At 44.7% G+C, this 13,835-nt stretch overlaps 2 protein-coding genes across 7 annotated transcripts in view; both read right to left on the reverse strand.

The window, feature by feature from the left end:
- KDM4B (lysine demethylase 4B) overlaps positions 1-5,018 on the reverse strand; it is a 200,640-nt gene extending 195,622 nt beyond the window's left edge. For 2 of the 3 annotated variants that reach the window (XR_014506678.1, XM_083421415.1), the window contains exon 1: positions 4,694-5,018. The gene's annotated coding sequence lies outside the window, so the exon portion shown is untranslated. The remainder of the gene's footprint in view (positions 1-4,693) is intronic. The other variant, XM_083421417.1, reaches the window with a different exon arrangement.
- Positions 5,019-8,181: 3,163 nt separating this feature from the next.
- The window catches only part of UHRF1 (ubiquitin like with PHD and ring finger domains 1), a 38,275-nt gene continuing 32,621 nt past the window's right edge, over positions 8,182-13,835 (reverse strand). For all 4 annotated transcript variants that reach the window (XM_083421485.1, XM_083421483.1, XM_083421486.1 and 1 more), the window contains exons 15-17: positions 12,442-12,599; positions 11,993-12,091; positions 8,182-9,451 (exon numbers count right to left, since the gene is read on the reverse strand). In XM_083421485.1, the coding sequence (XP_083277611.1) occupies positions 9,305-9,451; positions 11,993-12,091; positions 12,442-12,599 (404 nt within the window). In that variant the 3' untranslated portion in view covers positions 8,182-9,304. The remainder of the gene's footprint in view (positions 9,452-11,992; positions 12,092-12,441; positions 12,600-13,835) is intronic.

Below are 13,835 nucleotides of genomic sequence, written 5' to 3' on the forward strand. Positions count from 1 at the left end.
CTGACCATCTGTATTTTATTTCTATTTACAGCTATATATACTATAAAACATACTCAGTTTTTCTTTATACAGTAAATTAAGCTCACAGAGACTCACAAAAAGTTCAGTAAACACAGGAAAACGGTCAAAATTTCAAAAAAATAAATTTCAGGTAAGAAAGCCAGGCGCAAGATAAAAATAGGGAGACAGAAATTTCACCCACACTAAAAATTTGGCAAATGAAAAAAGTTCTTAACTGCTTGCTTGACACTTAAAAACAAGTGTCCCTAGAGAGCTTGGGTGCTGCAAATGAATTAAGGCTAGGGCTTCAAAGGAAGAATTGGGAACAAATGTTTCTTTTGTATTGCAGAAGTTAATTGAAGTTCAAATCACCTGTAGTGGACTCCATCCACTTGTCAAAGTGGTCTGTGGAAAGTTGGCCATTTCTGGATCTGGCCTTCTGACTAGGTCAACTTGCCCTATGGGAAACATTGCTGGATCTTTCTCGTCATATCAGAAAAGTGACCTTCACCTCTACACACACAACTCCAGACAGACTGATTTCATATTCTACAAAGCATTTGCTTCAATATACATAAAGTAAAATGTTTAATTTTTTTTAATGGATGAGTCTTTTTTTGCAAAAATGCAAGTCTTACACTGTAAGAAAACAAAAGCCGCTTGCTAACCACACTGGATATGCTTGTGTGCTCTCTCTTCCTTTTTATTTGTTCGTTAACAGCAGCAGCTGTGTAGTTAGTAATATTTTTCTAGTCGGATGCTCTACTGTGTTACTGTAAACTGGGTGCTGGCATTTAGTTAGCCATAATTAGGTTCAAAGTTTAGACCTCAGGAGTGTGGCTTTTGAAGGGCTTGTATCAATTACATACTGAGAGCAGGATGTATTTTGCTGCTCTTAAAGTGCCAACCTGGATCTTACTAAAATATGTCACATTATCTAAGGTATCTAAGAATTAAGTTTCTCCCACTGTTCCTTCATTTATCTCAAAAGTTGTTGCTTGCTCATTTGCCTGTGAAGCGTCTTGTGGCTCAGAGTTACACTTGAGTTGCTGGATTGGCAGCAGCATTAGAAACCAGGCACATTTTGTGACTGGTGTGGGTCTAATTACAACCACGTGGAGATCTCTGGATGCCAGGTTAGCTAGCAACTGACATCTCTATCTGGTTGGTCCCTCCAGTGGGGCTGGGCAATAACTGGTTTTCAACATTGCGCTGTAACACCAGCTAAACATCACAATATATCACGATGTCTGAAATAAGGATGGAACTATTGACTGTCTTCACAATTTTTCCTGCATCAGGATTTTTGCCAGTGCCTGATCTTGTGAATTGCTGGCCCCTGAATGAAGCTGGGGAGAGCTGAGCTGGCAGAGTTAACAGGGACTACAGGAATCGAAAGAAGCATTGGTTGGATTCACAGTTTCCCCCCACATTGTGATTTTTGCACAGCGCACACACATTTACGATATACTGACATATCACACAGCCCTACCCTCCAGCTTTCTGAAGCAGGTAAGAACTTTTTTTATTGCATGTACATCTGAAGAGAAACCAGCTGCCACATTTAGTGGGCAGTCACTTTGAAGATGTCAAAGGGGGATTGGACAAATTACTAGAATATAAATTCGTCAGTGGCTACAAGCAGAGTTAGAAACTCAGATATAAAAGCCAAGTGCCAAATGGCTCCTTAAGCCCTATTTTTCAATATGACTTTTTGGTTCCTAAAATCCATTCTGATTGTGCAGATAAAATAGAACTGATAGAATTCTACAGGATGCGGTATTAGTGTGTGAAAACAGTCAAGATCCAATGATCCCTAGGAATACAACTCCAGATAGTGGAGACGTCAGGTGCCATCCTGGCACATTCACTTGATTGCAAGTGGTCAACAGCCAGGTGCAAAATGCACCTGGTGCCTTGCAAATCTCAAATGCAGCTCCCAGATAGCACCCAGCTGGTACTTGTTGACCACACTTCAGTGAGAAAGAAAGTTGTGAAGTTGCTTTCACTTTCAGTCACTTTCAGTCACATGGGTGAGAAGGGAGAAGAGGGGTATCTTTTGGTTATAGTACATAGCGTCAGAACACTGTGAGCAGGCTTTCCTACCTCCCCATCCCCAAGCAAGACAAACTGCTGTAAACTCTTTTTATAATAGTACAGATGAGGAGGTCCCCACATCAAGCCTGTTGCTTCTGCTACACAAAGACAAGAATCTTGTGGTTTCCCTCTCTCCAATTTATTATCATCATCGTTGTTTTATTAATTGCCTCGTGCAATGTACAAAACAGCAAAAAAAATAGACACAAATAGCTGATACTTTTAGAACAAAACTAAAACAACACAATATAGACTACTATCATCAGCAATTTACATAATACATCGCCAGATTTACATTCACCACACTAACAGTGAAGACAAAAAGACCCACAGGCAACTTGAAAAAGAGTAACAATCTCAAATACAAATAAGGTAAAAAGGTAAAGGACCCTGGACAGTTAAGTCCAGTAAAAAGCGACTATGGAGTGCAGCGCTCAACTCGCTTTTCAGGCCAAGGTAGCCGGTGTTTGTCAGAGGAGACTCACTGAAATTAACTGATCCAAATTCGTCATGCTCTTTAATTTCAGTGGGTCTGCTCCGAATATGAGTGGATACAACCCATAAAAAAGCAACAATTACCATTCAAACCATTAACTTTTAACAAACTGTTCTACTCAGACTAGGACCACTATTAAAGAACCAAAGTTAGCCATCTTCACTTATTTCAATGAGCCTCTACTACGACTATGATGCACTCTATTCATCGTGTTTTATACATATCCAAGTTTCACTCAGACCCATTGAAATGATAGGCCCAAAGCTAGTAACATGCATTCATTTCCATGAGTCTACACTGACTAACACTGGATACAACTTAATATTATATAACACCCGTGTCCAGCTAAATTCCATTCAGGAGCAGACTCCCTGAAGTGAACAGGACACGTTAGACACTTCTGAGTTGCCCAGGTTAAAAGAAAAACAACAACCAATAAATTCAATACAGTAAATAATTTGGTGGGTATACTCAGAGTAGGACTTGGTTTAATATATACATATGTTACAGGGGCAGCAAGTTGAGACATTTGGGATTCAATAATATGCTATTATATTTACACATAAATGTGCATGTATTAGTATATATTTGCCATTATATATGTGCGGGGGTTTTGGTGTGTGTATAGGGATACGTGTGTGTGTATCCCTATTATATATGTGTGTGCATTCAATTTGCCTCTTATTTACCGTATTTTTTGCTCTATAAGACTCACTTTTTCCCTCCTAAAAAGTATGGGGAAATGTGTGTGCGTTTTATGGAGTGAATGCAGGCTGCGCAGCTATCCCAGAAGCCAGAACAGCAAGAAGGATTGCTGCTTTCACTGCGCAGCAATCCCTCTTGCTGTTCTGGCTTCTGAGATTCAGAATATTTTTTTTCTTGTTTTCCTCCTCCAAAAACTAGGTGTGTCTTGTGGTCTGGTGCGTCTTATAGAGCGGAAAATACGGTATATGTGGGTGTGTATATCCCTATTGTGTGTGTGCATGTGTGTTTGTGTATGCAATTTGCCTTTTATTTATGTGCATGTATCCCTATCATATATGTGTGTGCAGGTGTTTGTGTATGCAATGTCCCTCTTATTTATGTGTGCATGGGCGTGTGTGTGTGTGCATGCAATTCGCCTATTTATATATGTGCGCATGTGTGTTTGTGCATGCAATTTGCCTCTTATTTATGTGTGTGTGCATGTGTTTATGCATGCAATTTGCCTCTTATTTATATATGTGCGCATGTGTGTTTGCGCATGCAATTTGCCTCTTATTTATGTGTGTGTGCATGTGTTTGCGCATGCAATTTGCCTCTTATTTATGTGTGCGCGCGCATGTGTTTGCGCATGCAATTTGCCTCTTATTTATGTGTGTGTGCATGTGTTTGCGCATGCAATTTGCCTCTTATTTATGTGTGTGTGTGCATGTGTTTGTGCATGCAATTTGCCTCTTATTTATGTTTGTGCATGCAATTTGCCTCTTATTTATGTGTGTGCATGTGTTTGCGCATGCAATTCGCCTTTTGTGTGTGTGTGTGTGTGTGTGTGTGTTTGTGCAGGTATGTATTGACCTGCTATTGACTCCTGAACTTTCCTCCAACACTGGAAATACACACTGCACATCCCTCAAAACACCCCACAAACAATACAAAGAGGCAAGCGGGGCTGCTGCAAATCCACTTCTCCCTCACATATGTTTTATTTACAAAGTAAAGGGGAAGGCGGCGCAGGGTCTGGGGGTCTTGACTTTCGACATTGATATCACCCAAAACTTGTGATTTGAGGGAGGGGGGGCGTCCCATGAGGGAAGCGCTACCAGCGCCCCTTCCTCCTGAGGTGCAAAGAACGAGCGACCCCGAGCGCCTCCCTCACAGAAGGAGCTACGCACGGCGTTGTGAGGCGGGGCTTCCGTTCCGAGGCGGCGGCGGCGGCGGAATCCCCTCCCCTCCCCCCCGCTCTCCGCAGGCCCGGCCCCCTTTCCCTGAGGTAAAATAAGACATAAAGCGACAACACCCCCCTCCTCCTCCTCCCGTCGCGGTAACGAACGGCAGCCGCGCCGACACCTCCACACACGCGCCCCCCCCCCGCCGCCGCCGTCTTCGCAAGGCCCTTACCACACTCGCCAACACTCTCGGCCCTCGGCCTTCCCGGGGCTGGCGGCGACCACGACGCCGCTGCCGTCGCCAGGCGCCGCCCCAGCGGCCTCCTCCAACGGGTCTCCTCGGAGGCAGGTTCGGGGGTGCAGGCAGTTGGGGCTGAGGGATGGGGGGGAGGGGCGCCTCCGCCAGCGGCCGTTGCCAATCTTCTCCTCCTCCAACGGCCGAGGAGGTCCCGCCCTCCGCCGCGCGCGAGATTGGCTGGCCGCTGGCGAGTGAAGGGCAGGCGCGAGGACCAACGCCGGGGGAAGGCGGAGGAAAACACCGCCGCGGTTGGCCACGCCTCCTCGCTCTTCTTCATCATCAAGCCACGCCCCTTTCTCCTTTTTTCTGGTCAGCCCAATGGCAAGAGCTCTCGAGCCTTTCCCCCGCCCTCTCTCTCTCCCACTCCGGTATTGGTTGAGCCGCGCGACCAATGAGGAAGGCGGGGGAAGGAGGTCAGTGGCGAGCCCCGCTTCTGATTGGGTGGAGGGCGAGGCTTAAGGTAGCCCACGGGACACGCCCTTTCCTGGGTCCTCCTCCTCCTCGCACTGGGCTGGATGGTAAAGCCAGCACCGGCGGCCTACGTGAGAACGTGCACACACAATCAGCGTGCAGGAGGAGGAGGAGGGGGCTGCAGGGTTAGGAGGACCAATGAGGGAGGGGCCGGCTGGCCGGCTGGCTTCTTTTCCAGCATCGCGGGCGGCCCGGAGGGGAGGAGAGAATTGGTTTGCAAATTAGATCAAGAGATCTGCACCCTTTCCCCGCTAATCTCTCCAATTCACCGCCCACCTCCCGCAATCTGCATCCCACACCCCTGGCACAATGCATTGTTATTCAAAACAGTTCTATGAGCAAGGAGCGGGCAATGTAAACCTAAATGGGGGCCGAAGGTCACTACAGTGCTGCAAATCATAGAAGCATGCTTTTGAGGCTGCGGGGAGGGGATCTTGGGATTTGAGACTCTCCCAAGGATCGCCCAAGTTCAAATGCGCGCACCTGGCAAAAGCAGCAGGATGAGCTTTCGCTTTCCTAATCTGCCCTTCATATAGGGTATTGAGCCAGCTGGTATTCTTTGGAAGAGAAAGGACAAAATAAAAAATGCAGAATACTTCAAAACAAAACAGGAATTGGCTCAGAATTCAAGGGAAAACACATCATATGGTTATGGAAACAGGTTTCAGAAGGAAGGGTCTTTCATCTGCAGAAGGTGGAGTGGGCGTGCATAGGAACTTGAGGGTCAAATACTTGAGGGTCCTCTTACAGAGAAGAGGCCAGACTAGATCAAATGGACTTAACAGTAAGGAGGGTAGACTGAGTTTAAGATATGGAGGATAAAGAGCAGTTCATGGAGCCAACGGCCTATAGGGAGAGGAGATCTACATGCTGCAGATGTTCAGGCAGATGTTGGATAGTCACCTGTTAAAGAGTCTAGCTCCGACTCCTTGATTTATTATCTTACCCCGTAGCCTTGTTTTAAAAAGACAGCTCTGACCACCGCATTTTTTAAATCTCTCAGCCAAAGGCTAGGCCATTGCCGTAACACACAAAACCCACTCACCCTACATGCATTTGAAAGAGCCCTTTGAATCACAACCAAAGCCAACCAACTGGAAGTCTAAGGAGTTCACATCTTATGATGAACAACTGTAAGCAAGAAAAGCTCCAATTCCAACAAACGTCTTACATCGTGAGCCTTAGCATCTATCTTTCTGTGTCCATTGGAAATTACTCCTCAGGACAGGCAACCTTCATATTTTAAGAGCCAGAATTGTCCCTCAACACTGGATAGCAAATTCCAAGTTTAATAATCTTGGCCTCAGAAAGTACAATCCACTCTTTGTGTTTCTGTAACGTAACTATTCTTTTCAGCCAAAGCTTCCACAAACTGGTGCCTTCCATATGTTTGGGATTACAATCTCCATAAGCCTCGGACGGCAAGGCCAATTGTCAGGGATGATGGGAGGCGTAGTACATATGAGGGACAATAACTTCCTGATCCCTTGCAAAGGGACTATGGGATGAAGGCAGGGGCTGATGGGAGTATTATTATTATTAATTAATTAATTACATTTATTGGTCACTTTTTACCAAGGTGATGTTAGAAGAATTTTAAGGTCATATATAAAAAAACTAAGTGTTCATGACTGTATATATAAACCACATGTCTGAAACCCCACAGATTAGGTCCTGAACAAATTGACCTCAAATATTTCTCTGCAAGGTCAAAGTGGGAAACCTCCCCATTGTCTCTTTCCTCACAAATCCTGTCCTCAGGGCACATTCAAGATATGAACAGGGTGTGAGCCTGTGACCTATGATTCAGGAATTAAGTAGTTATAACAAAAAAAAAGCGTGCCCAAAATACAGATAATGCAATCAGGTATAGTGGTACCTCAGGTTACATACGCTTCAGGTTACAGAGTTCGCTAGTCCAGAAATATTACCTCGGGTTAAGAACTTTGCTTCAGGTGACCTTGGAGGTGGGCAATTTAAAATGTCTATATAAGGGCTTGCACACCTTTGTTCTGGGTCCTTTTTCCTCTTCCCTGCATGTTATTTTCTCCTACCAATAAAGTAAAAGGTAAAGGTACCCCTGCCCGTACGGGCCAGTCTTGACAGACTCTAGGGTTGTGCGCCCATCTCACTCAAAGAGGCCAAGGGCCAGCGCTGTCCGGAGACACTTCCGGGTCACGTGGCCAGCGTGACATCGCTGCTCTGGCGAGCCAGAGCCGCACACGGAAACGCCGTTTACCTTCCCGCCAGTAAGCGGTCCCTATTTATCTACTTGCACCCAGGGGTGCTTTTGAACTGCTAGGTTGGCAGGCGCTGGGACTGAACAGTGGGAGCGCACCCCGCCGCGGGGATTCGAACCGCCGACCTTTCGATCGGCAAGCCCTAGGCACTGAGGCTTTAACCCACAGCGCCACCCGCGTCCCTAGAGAACCTACAAAAGAACTCTATATGGGCTCTTGGCTACCCCATAAGGGGAAAGGAGCAGTTTTAATACTTATAACAATGACTCAAAGCAACTTACAATATATAAAACAGACAGATACATACATAAAAGAAAAAGGGAAATTTAAAGACAATCCTATATTTAAAAGGAAGTTTTAGTCTGAAAAATCTGGAGGGCACCAACTTGGAGCATAGTTTGGACCTTTATTAATCGGTTAGTTCTTCCACAACAAGCTATGCAATCAAGAACAACAACAAAAGTTTTAAACAAATTTATCTTCTCACAGTCCCTGAAATTGCTGCTAGCATTTTCCCTCAATTTGTAACCAGTGTTCATTCCACATGCAAAAAACAGGCAGTCAGCTATTTCAAGATAAGGTTTGTCAACTCCTTGATTAAGTGTGGGGTAGGGGGAGCAACAGCTGGACTAAAAGTTATCTTGATCTCCAGCCACACAGATCTAATCATCACCAAACTAAAAACCGAATTTCAAAATTTAATCAGGCACATTCTCTTTGATACGAAAAGGTATTTTATTTTTGAGAACTTTTGTTTGTACAAAACTGTGGCATAATTCAAAAGTCATAAAAGTTTCCAAACAATATTATACATTTATAAGGAGGTATAGAGGCTAAAAAAGTTAAACAAGCACATTTATTCCAGTCTGTATAATGTGAAGAGTATCAACTCTGCTTTATCCTGAGGTATTGAACTGTAAGGTTTTGGTACTGTTTGAAGCAAGAATGACCAACCACCGAATATACAACCAAGCCTTCCCATGTCTAATTTCCCATTCTAAGTAAGATAAAAAGGAATATTCAGACATGCACAAAGCAGAACACTGATCTAAAGCTAATGATCTAGAGCAGCGGTAGTGACATTTTTGAATCCCAGGAGCAAAAAATTTGTTGGCAGTTTAGAAAATTCAGTGCTTTCCCAATGTTCAAAGCTCAGTCTTTCACAGCAAAAAAAGCAGTAAAAAGGCACTTCCAAATGGCTTTTGTGTGTTCCCATATGGCACTATTAAGTAGGAAGCAGCACCTGGCTGATTAAATGTGGAGACTGAGGTAGTAACTTTTACATAAAGACGGTTAAGACAAGTAACCAGTACAGAAGGGGGCTTTTAGCAAAAAATGTCAACACTCCAAGAATCAGGGGGTCTCAAATGATCACTGTGGCGGGTCCTAAACGGACAATAGTAAAAAATGCTGTGATAACGGTTTTTTTAAAATGCTGCCACAAAAAGATCAAGAGCATCAAACTTAACAGTCAAAAAATCCATAGATCAAAGAGATTGTTCTAGCAACCAAGCCATGTACTAGGTTTTTAGTTTTAAAAGAAAATGACACCCCATTTTTAAAAAAGCTGCAATTCTGTAGATTTTAGTAGCACACAATGAGAAATTTGCAATTCCTACAACCATGAAGGTTTCCTTTAAAAAAAAGATGCAATCATTACTACAAAAATACATAAGCAGGTTCCTCAACCTTTATAGTTTTCAGGGAAGGGAGACAACAGCGACAGCTTTTCTGAAAGGCTATTTATTTAAATAAAACCCCGTCAAAAAACCCCACAAGGTTTTGCTTTTTTTAAAAAAAAAAATCTTAATGAAATTAGAAGTGCTTTTTGGAATCACCGTCCATTGCCATAGCCAGGGAAGAGCTGGCTCAAGAGGGTCTGCAGCAGTTCATTCACTTGCATTGTATAGTTTTTGCCAAGATCGTAACGGCAGGCTGGGCAGCTGTAGACTTCTGCTCGGAAGGATCGATCTAGGCAGTCCTAGGGAGTAAAAGAGATGTCAAAGAAAGGAGAATTTTTTAAAGATCACTAGCATACTAAACAGGGACACAAAACCCATCCACTAAAGGTTTTGTCATAGCTATTAAAGTGCATCTGGGTTTTTGTTTATTGATTGCCAAAAGCATGAAAGCCAATAGGAGTGTAGTATGTTTCCTTGGGGAAAATATAGCTACTACTTATGAAAGGGTAGTAATCTCCTTTGCATGAAAAATCTCTGGTTCAATCCCCAGACTATCCAGGTGGGGCTGAGAAAGACACATGCCTGGAAACCCGTAGAGCCACTACCACTCAGTATAAAGGTAAAGGTACCCCTGCCCGTACAGGCCAGTCTTGACAGACTCTAGGGTTGTGCGCTCATCTCACTCTATAGGCCGGGAGCCAGCGCTGTCCGCAGACACTTCCGGGTCACGTGGCCAGCGTGACAAGCTCATCTGGCAAGCCAGCGCAGCACACGGAACGCCGTTTACCTTCCCGCTGGTAAGCGGTCCCTATTTATTTACTTGCACCCGGGGGTGCTTTCGATATGCTAGGTTGGCAGGCGCTGGGACCGAACGGCGGGAGCACACCCCGCCGCGGGGATTCGAACCGCCGACCATGCGATTGGCAAGTCTTAGGCGCTGAGGTTTTACCCACAGCGCCACCCGCGTCCCTACCACTCAGTATAAGACAAAACAAAAACCATACTTTTGCAAATATTCTTTGATCCTTGCATTAAGAAAACAAATTTCTAATTTAAGGTTCAAGACTCTGCGGAGTAAAAATAATAATGAATGGGTGATCAAAAGATACCAGCTATCTTTACATTGAACAAGAGAACAAAGATTCAGCCCTTCCCCCACAGTACCACCGCTTGCTGATTTCAATGAGAAATAGAGCGCTAACCCATATCTAAGATAACATCTTGCTTTAATTATAACTTAAGAATACTTAAATGTTGGTGATAAAACTGCCAGCATTCACACAAACTGCAGCAAACTTAATTCTGGTAAAGGGCAACAAGGAGGGCCCTCTGTCAAGCCAGCTATGCTAATACTTTTATTGTTCTGTAGACTAGGTATATCAAGTTTGTATTAAAAAAACAACAACAGCCTGTGTTGAGGAGTTATTGCTGAAACTTGTCTGTCCTTTATTATGAATACAGTACCAATTAAACCCACCTGTTTTTGTGAAGGGTGATGAGAATTCTTCACCACACACAAAGAAAGACTGAATCACCCCCCTGAGATAACAGCTAAAGTCTATACAGAAAAAAGGAGCACCAGGATATTTCAGTCACACCCTATCTCACTCTATTCACCTTAAGAGTTCTACCCTGCAACTATTTGCATCTTCACTAATCCCAGGACTAAAGCAATGACCCAATATTGCCTGAGGGAGGTACTCTTTCACCTTGCTTCAGCTGACAATTAACTTTTTGAACAAAGCAGGAGACTGAAGTGAGTCAAGGGATGTTACCAGAGGGCATGGGACCTTATCACAGAGTAACTAGGAACAGAGGAAGATTAGACTACAGATATCAGTACAGCACCTCCTTTCTGCCCTTAGTCTCTTGCTATTCACAGATTACAGTGACTGGCTACCAAGAGCTAGTGGTCTTACACAATTAGTTTTTTGCTGCTGCTGCTTCTGCTTCCTTTTAACAACCTTCGGGGAAGAGAATCCCAAGAATTTTGCGGCCTTGACTTAAGTAGGACCTTCCCATTTCACATTAAATACTACAGTGGAAGATCGGAATGGCCTCTTCGAACAGGTTAACAAATATTGCAAGATACACCATTTTTGTACTTTATTCTGCATGCAGCCACCCTGTAGGGCAGTGATGGAAAGCTGTGCAGCCCCAGAGGTTAGACTCTGACCACTCCACTCCAGTTCCTGACCACTGGCCATGTTGATGCGAGTTGCAAGTCCAACAAGAGCTGGAGGTGCACTGATTCCCCGTCCCTGTAGAGTTCAGCTCTGCCTACTGATGACACCTTGTTCACTCTCACAATATTGCACACCCTAAAACAAGAGTGGGAACGCTTTTGGCCCAGATCTCTATCTGTTCTCAGTCAACACAGGACAACTTTGGTGACATGTGGGAAGGACAACTCAATTGCCTGACATCTTGATGGTGTCAGATGATTGACGGCCAGTTCTTCTCCCCCATAAAGCCCTTGGCATGGTATTTTTCCAAGCACATGACAGCCAGCAGGGTGCCGGACGCTTGGGAACCACAGCGCAAGGGGCTTTGCCAGTCCTATGCTCAAGAAAAGGGCAGAGAAAAGGGCTTGCAATGCTGTTTTCTGCAGGCAATTGGTTATGTGATTGAATAACCAAACTCGTATGTGCAACCTATTCACTTGCTTCACACCTGACTGGACTCGGACCAGGCGAAATTTGGCCCGCAGGCCTGAGGTTCCCCACACCTGCTTTAGAATGTTTCCAGAGCCATTCAGCAGGTTTCAAGTCTTAAAAATTATAGGAAGAGTCAATGTTCTGAAATAGGCACAGCAATGAAAACCAATGGCAGCTCCTCACCTTGCATACATTGTGCTGGCACACCGTTGTTATTGGCCGAAACACCACTTCCTGACAGCAAATGCACAGGAAAGTTTCTTCCACTTTGTTGAGGAATTTCTGTCGTGAAAAGGGAGACAGAGGAGTTACAGTAGTGCTATTTCTGTTCTCCTATTGCTTAAACATTAAATGGGCCTTTTCTGCAGCGGCTCCCCACTTGTGGAATGCTCTCTCCAGGGAGGCTGTAAGCTTCCCAGTTGCATGGTAGAGGTCCCAGCCTCTCTTATTGCTGGGTTTCTACTGTGAAAGAGAGCTTAGGTTTAGTCTTCGGTGCTGCTGCTTTTAATGTGGGAAGCCTTTTTAAAAAAGCATTATGCTGCATGTACAGACCAGGGCAATCCCAAGTTAAACAGAATAACCATTGCTTCTTAACCCTGTTTTGGGGCAAGCGGCACCCGCCCCACACATACCGGGCCGTCCTTAAGGGCTTCTAGTGCTTCACTCCACAACTTTGCGTTGGCTTCGTCATCTTTAATGAGGGCCCTCTGCTTGGGGGTGAGCTTGTAGACTTCAACCTTGGTCTTCTTTGGTGTGCCAGCAGGAGAAACAGAGAAGTCCGTCTCATTTCCTGGAAACAAAAATAGAGGATATGCATTATCTCAGTTTTGTTTTCTGCCTGCCCCCCTCCAAAGAAGAAAACTGTAGACATCTGGATAAGGTATACTGTTATCAGAAAAGTTCCCACTGCATACCCCCTTTCTTTTCTCTATACATCTGTTTTGTGCCACCATGTGCCCCACCACATCTCCCAAGGATGCACATAAAATAAGTGCACCCTTATGTCACCCCAAGCACCACACCACACATGCTGTCCAGGGAATCCACCCTGTCCCCCTTCCTTGTTTGCCTGGTTCTAATGGAGGCATGTACCCCAACCTTTCCTCATTTAAGCCAGATACAGTGGTGCCCCGCAAGACGAATGCCTCGCAAGACGGAAAACCCGCTAGACAAAAGGGTTTTCCGTTTTTCGATGCGCTTCGCAGGACGAATTTCCCTATGGGCTTGCTTCGCAAGACGAAAATGTCTTGCGAGTCTTGAGGTTTTTTTCGCTCCCCACCCCTTTTCTAAACCGCTAATAGCCTTTTAGCAGCTAATCCGCTAATCCCTTAAGACTTTAATAGCCGCTAATAGCTGCTAAACCGCTAATAGGGTTGCTTCGCAAGACGAAAAAACCGCTAGACGAAGAGACTCGCGTAACGAATTAATTTCGTCTTGCGAGGCACCACTGTACTTTAAATCTAGCCTGTTAAAACAAGGGAAGCTTGAATCTCCCTATGGAACAACGTGTAATTCTTACTTTTGGAACCTGTTGGTCATGTGTGCCTCTTTGCATTGTGGGAGACCCTACATCTCCATAACCCCATTGCCTGAGATCATGTAGGCTGCTGCCTGTCAGTGGAAGTGCCCGAGAGGTTTTCCTCCCCACTTTTTAGCTTCAATCCGTGTCAACTGTCTTCAAATATTGTATGGTTTTGCCCAGGTGTGTGACATTTCTGATTTTACCCCAATCAATCCTGATTTGATCAATCAATCCCTAGGACAGGCATGTCCAAAGTCCGTATTGGGGGGCTAATCTGGCCCACCGGCCGATTTAATTCAGCTCCCGTGGCAGTATATGTCCTGGGGTAAAATCCTTTTAAAAAAGCTCAGCTACTTTGGTCGGCCCTAACGCATGTGCATTTCATCAAATCTGGCCCTCTTTGAAAAGTTTGGGCACCCCTGCCCTAGGAGAACCTATTTCAGGGTTAATGCTCTGCATAACCTCTGTTTGTAACTATGTAATTCTTGCTAATCCTCAAAAATT

The sequence above is a fragment of the Podarcis tiliguerta genome (assembly GCF_965153285.1).
Source record: "Podarcis tiliguerta genome assembly, chromosome: 18".
In the NCBI taxonomy this organism is placed as follows: Eukaryota; Metazoa; Chordata; class Lepidosauria; order Squamata; family Lacertidae; genus Podarcis; species Podarcis tiliguerta.